General features: G+C 41.4%; 1 protein-coding gene across 3 annotated transcripts in view; it reads left to right on the forward strand.

Annotated features, from left to right (window-relative positions):
• The window catches only part of taf1c (TATA-box binding protein associated factor, RNA polymerase I subunit C), a 31,400-nt gene extending 28,631 nt beyond the window's left edge, over window positions 1-2,769 (forward strand). For 2 of the 3 annotated variants that reach the window (XM_072252416.1, XM_072252415.1), the window contains 2 exons: window positions 644-781; window positions 1,139-2,769. In XM_072252416.1, coding sequence (XP_072108517.1) covers window positions 644-781; window positions 1,139-2,445 — 1,445 coding nt within the window. In that variant the 3' untranslated portion in view covers window positions 2,446-2,769. The remainder of the gene's footprint in view (window positions 1-643; window positions 782-1,138) is intronic. The other variant, XM_072252414.1, reaches the window with a different exon arrangement.
• The last annotated feature ends 3,231 nt before the right edge of the window (window positions 2,770-6,000 follow it).

Below are 6,000 nucleotides of genomic sequence, written 5' to 3' on the forward strand. Positions count from 1 at the left end.
ATTGGGAGATGATGTAGAAATTCTGCTGGATGAAAGGCTTCAGAGAGGATGGGAAGAAGTAATGTGATTACAGTCACAAAGTATAATTTAGGATTCTAGCCAAAACTGTCTACACATTTTGTAGGAGATTTTGATCCAGATTAAGCCGCAGGAGAAGTGGGCACCAGTCTCAATGATTACTTGCCAAGTGCTGTAATAAGAAAATGGGTCAGTGTTTGAAGGACAGACGTATCTGTTGATTTTGAAGAGAGCCCAGTTGTTTATATGACGAAGACTGAATCATTTTGCTTTCTGGCTACCATGAAAGCCAAATGTTTTGATCAAGAATACAGTGAATGATTATGATAAGCTGATCAAGTACATCAGAGGTTGAGAAGAAGGAATCAAGGCGAGGGTGGGAAAGGTATTGAGGAAAGCTTGTCATAGTTCCAAGGGGAAAGTGAGGAAGATCTGTTGTTTCTCTTGATGACAGAAAAGTTCAAAGTGCATTAGATTCTCAAGAAGAGATTTGCATGAACAAGTACTTTCCTTCCACATATTTCTGTCTAGAAGATTATGGAATATTCCTTGAGAAAGGCTGGAATTAATCAACAAATGTAGTGTAATACTAGAATGTAATTTATTCTGAATTTTATTTTGTTAGGTGGGACACAGATGCCTTGCCAATCATTTGGGCCTCCACAGAAACTCTCCACTATTTATGACATAATGCAACACCTGCCAGTCAGGAGACCTCACTCACATGAAATGGTTGCTGAGAGACTGCACTCTGCTGGGGCAGGTGAGATCTGAATTTTTAAAAAAAGTATCTGAAATTAACTTGGGACTAATTTCAAAGCATGATGTAATTATCAGCTCATAATATATTTACCATTTTAAGTATTAAGATAAAAGCATGAAAATACTAAAAGTTTTTGAAATTTAAAAAATGCATTGGGGTAATACTTCACTGCAACAATGGAAGACCACATGGTTTCTCTTGTGGTAACCTGCTGTGCTGTTGGAGGAGTCCCAGGTGAATAAAATGTGTTGCGGAGAAACATTAAAGTAAAAGGGTACTGAAACAATTTGTGGTTAGCTACAGTTTTTATGAGTGGGGGAAAAAAAGCATCATTTTAAATTTACATTTGTTCTGCAGGACTTGCGACACTTTACCACACTCGTGGCAAAAAGACCCTGTCAGTGTTCCAGCTGTCTGCAGCAGGAGACCTATTTTACCAGACATTGGTCCCTCAGAACTTGTCAGCTAACGGGAAAAGGACATTGAAAGACTCAGGAATGATAGCTGAAAGTGAACATGAACCAAACACAGCTACTTTGGGTGAAAAGGTACAGTCAGTAAACTGTGGTACAGAACCAAGTCGTGATGAAGCACAAGATTTAGTACCAGGTGAGAGTGAAAGGCAGGAAGAAGCCTCTTCACTGAGGTCAGTAGACAAACTGAGATTCCAGTCATCGATCAAGCAGATTACTAAGACACCTTTAACACCCAGTTCTGCTACTCTTATCGTGTGTAGAAGGTGGATGAACTCATTCTTAAAAAAGCAACAGAAATTTCGAAATGGTTTTGAAGAGCCACAGAAGCATTCTGTCATCAGTACAAAGCGCATGTTCTCACATAAAGCATTTTTGAAGGATAATGAATTAAATGACACATACAAAGAAATGTGGAATAAAATGAAAGCGGTTATGGAAAAAAAGCAAGTGCTTTGCCAAAATACTTTTCCGATACTTGATCCTGTTAGTGTTCCAGATGTTGTGGATCCCTCAGTGTGGAGGGATGAATTGAGTGAAAGACTTACAGCATCATGGGAAGGTAAGTGGAATGAGTGGTGGGCAGAAAAATTAGATGTGAACCGGGACAAAAAGGTCCGAGCTTTGCGAGCAAGAAGAAGACTGGAAAAGTTATCTCGAGCAGGACAACGCAGAGGACTGTCCGGGAGCTTCACATCCTCAGTGTCTAATTTGTCGGACTTCAGTGATTTTTCGGGTTGGAGTAGGTCTTCTGTGCTGGATTCAGAACAGAGTGACTACTTATCTGGTGCAGAAAGTAATGTTCTGTCAAAAAAATCTCTAGAAGTATCAAATGCGAGTGTTAATGAAAATCTTGGACGAGAAGTGGATCTTCAATCCAGTGTGTCTGTAGTAGAACAAAACCAAACACCAACACCCACATTTCCACAAGAAAGGCAGTTGGTCAGTATTCCCAAGGAAAGAAAGAGAATTCTTCAAAATTACTTAGCTGCACTAGAAGATCTCACACCCCAGTCTTCTCAAGGAGACGATGGAATAGATGGGTTTTTACCATTAGCTACCTCTACACAATTGTCCCATGTTGGATCTTTACAAATGGCATCCACTAGTGAAATGTCCTTCCTTCCAATGCCTCGAAGTCAGCCTGGATCATCTCAGCCAAAAAGGAAAAGAGCCAGAATGGGTTTTTAGAAACATTGTGATATGTTGAAGCCTGCCACGCATTGGAAACAAATCATTAACTCAATCATTTATTTTGTGAAACAATTGTCTTGTGGGATTTTTAGAAATTTCCACTTTAATGCTGCTGATGTTTTATCTTCATATTGGTTACTTTACACTCAAAGAACATTTATAATTTTAAAAAAAATTTGATAAAGTTGTTTCAACACTTTTTGTCTTGTAGACAATTGTCATGTGTTTCCTTCTGGGCCAAAATTATAACTAAATTGTGATTTGAAAGATGATTTGAGTGTTTTTATAAAATCTGAAATATGTATGCAAGTGCAAACTTTTTCTCTCCCTGCATTTTTTAAAAAGAGCTTATTTGCAAAAAACTATTTAATAATTGTCAAAGTTTATGTTTAGTACTTGGAACATTTTGTGTAACTAAATTCCTAATAACAATAAGAAGTATGATTCAGGGCTTAAAATTCTATTTCAGGACCATCTTAAATCAAGGAGCCATTAAGTATTTTTATGGACCTCTTTTAAATGTGTCAAATATTCCAAAGATTGCAGTAATACAGTATACATTTGGCTCGGAACCATTAGAACTCCAATCTTCAGACAGTGCTGTAAAGGAATTTTACTGTTAAACTGAATTGTTAACACCAGATGGCAGGTTGCTTTAAGTATGACACTGCTGTGAGGAGCACAGAAGGCATTGGTCCGATTGCATTTGAAATACTGTGAGCAATTTTGGGCCCCATATGTGGGTGTATTTTGTTTTTGTTTATTGACATACAGTGAGCCCTTCTAGCCCTTTGAATATGGCCACCCAGCAATCCCCTGATGTTTTAATCTGATCCTAATCACAGGATAATTTACAATGACCAATTAACTGGTACATCTTTGGACTGTGGGAGGCAACCCACACTGTCACGGGGAGAATATACAAACTCCTTACTGGAAGCAGTGGGAATTGAACCTGGGTCACCTGTACTATACAGCATGGTGCTAACCACTATGCTACTGTGCTGCACCTGGACAAGTGTACAGGTCCTGGAGAGGGTCCAGAAGAAGTTCACAAGAACAACTCCAGGCTTATCATATGAAGGGGTGTTTGATGGCTTGGGCCTGCTTTGGATGGAGTTCGGAAGAATAAAGCGGGAATCTCATTGAAACCTGCTGGATATTGAAAGGTCCAGATAAAGTGGGAATGAATCATAGACTCATACTAGTGGAAACATTATCGCTGAGGGCACGTCCTCAGAATAAAGAGGCATTAAAATGGATGAAAAGCCAGCAGGTTGTGAATTCCTGGAATTATCTGCCACAGAGGGCTGTGCAGACCGAATCATTTAAGGCAGAGATTGATCAATTCTTGATTGGTAAAGGAGTTAAGATTAAATGCAGAAGACAAGAGAATGGGATTGGAAAAAAAATGACCATGATTAATTGGTGGAGAGGCCTTTGTATGGCCCAATCCTGCTCATATCTTATGGGCTTGTATTCTGACAAACATCATCAAAATACCATCTCAAATTCATTTTATTTGTTTTCGCTCCTTATAAATGTTGTTATTAATAATTCCCCGGGGTCTTTCAGGTATGTCTTAAACTTTATTTGTCTTAGCTTGATCTGTTGCTTTGTTCCACTGTTTATTGTAATGTAACTGTCTATATTACTTTACCAGGGTAAGGGTCTGGTTTCTGTGGTCTTTCCACACAAGTGTTATGGTAAGGATTCGTCCCAAATGATTTGCATCTAGTCCTTAAATCTATTTTTCTTATGCATGAGAATTGGGCTCGATAGTAGTTTGATGAGACTATCTAGAAAAAATGTGGCATGTTTTTTTTATTTTCATAAGGCTTTATTCAAATGCAATGTCATTGAATAGTTGATCTGTAACCATTTTAACATCATTGTGAATTTACTAAGAACGTCAGAACATTCAAATAACAGGTAATCGACCCGAGATGCTGTTTCTGCTTTCAGACCTGCTGATGCTTTCTGTATTTCCTTTATTTAAAACATTTAAAATGAAAGTCGAGTTAATTGTCAAATGCACATGTACATGTTCGTATAGGTGAAATGAAAATTTATTTGGGCACATAGCATCAGATACACAACACACACTAAATGCTGGTGGAACTCAGCAGGTCAAGCAGCATCTCTGGAAATGAATAAAAAGTCGATGTTTTGGGCCGAGACCCTTCTTCAGGAAAGGAATGGGGAAGACACCAGAATAAAAAGGTGGGGTTAGGGGAAAGACAACAATCTAGAAGATGACGGATACAATACGTTTGCACAAACATAAATTGTACTAAATTAACATTACATCGGGGGATCCAAGATAGAACGGATCAGGCAGACCGTCATGCACAAGTCCCTGGACAATCGGGGCTGGAACGTCCCCAATGTCGCCCTCACCCTGTTGGCCAGCTTCGTGTGTGGCTTCGTGTGTAGAGCCCAGATATGTGGGCACCAAGTACCACTATGTGCCCAGGTTTCTACCTGTCGCCTTCGCTACGAAGGATGGGTCTGGCTCCATTCCCACGCAACGCCCTAGTCAGCTGGTCGTTGCCGCCATACCTGTCCTTCGTAGAAAAGTTCTTCCAGGAGAACGCCTTTGACCACAGGGCCATCAGGCAGTGGTCTGCCCGTAAATGTCCTGCAGGAGAAGGACGTGATGGACACAGTGGGGTGGTTCCCTGAGCAGACTGTCCAGTACATCAGGCAAAATGCCTCATTACCAGACCTCACCAACAGGCACCAGGACCTCACCTGGCTGGCGGTGAGAGGGGCCCTCCCAGTCAAATCCCTCCTGTACACCCGGAACGTCGCCTCCACACCCCGCTGCCCACGGGAGGACTGCAGTGAGGAGGAGTCTGTGACCCACCTCTTTGCACACTGTCAGTTCGCAGAGAAGGTGTGGAGGAGGATGGACGGGCTAGTGTCACGTTTCATCCCTGGCAGCTGCGGAACAAAGGATTCCCTGATCTACGGGCTGTTCCCGGGGACGCACACGGAGACCAACATCCGGTGGTGCTGGCAGATCATCAACTCGGTGAAAGACTTGATGATCTACCAGCACATGGAGATGTCCGTGGCAGAATACTGCCGACTGGCACATTCTCGGCTGCAGGAGTACGTGCTGAGGGACGCACTGAAAACTCGGTGCAACCACCGCAAGAGCCCAGTGGGGAAGGACCACGGTATAGGTTATTCTTTCACCCGCGGGAGTGGGAGGGGTCGGGTGGCGGGGTGTAGACCCCTCAACAATGGTGTGGTAAGGTGAACAACTGGCGTGCCACGTGGGTGGCCAAAGTATGGATATGTAGAAACCATAAGGGAAATTTATGTAAAGGATTGAGAGTCATTTAATGGTTTACTGTATATAATTTTATTTTTGAATATAGTATATTTTGAAATAAAAACATAATTGCCTTCTACCTAACTGGTTTTCTGCATTTCATTTTATTTACCAAGTGCACGAATTTTACCTACCGTGTATTGGCAGCATTAAGTTTCTATTTGCCCAATCATTGGCGGTGATCGTTGACTACCGCCCTTGCGCACAAT

This window comes from Mobula birostris, chromosome 3 (genome assembly GCF_030028105.1).
Source record: "Mobula birostris isolate sMobBir1 chromosome 3, sMobBir1.hap1, whole genome shotgun sequence".
NCBI lineage: Eukaryota > Metazoa > Chordata > Chondrichthyes > Myliobatiformes > Myliobatidae > Mobula > Mobula birostris.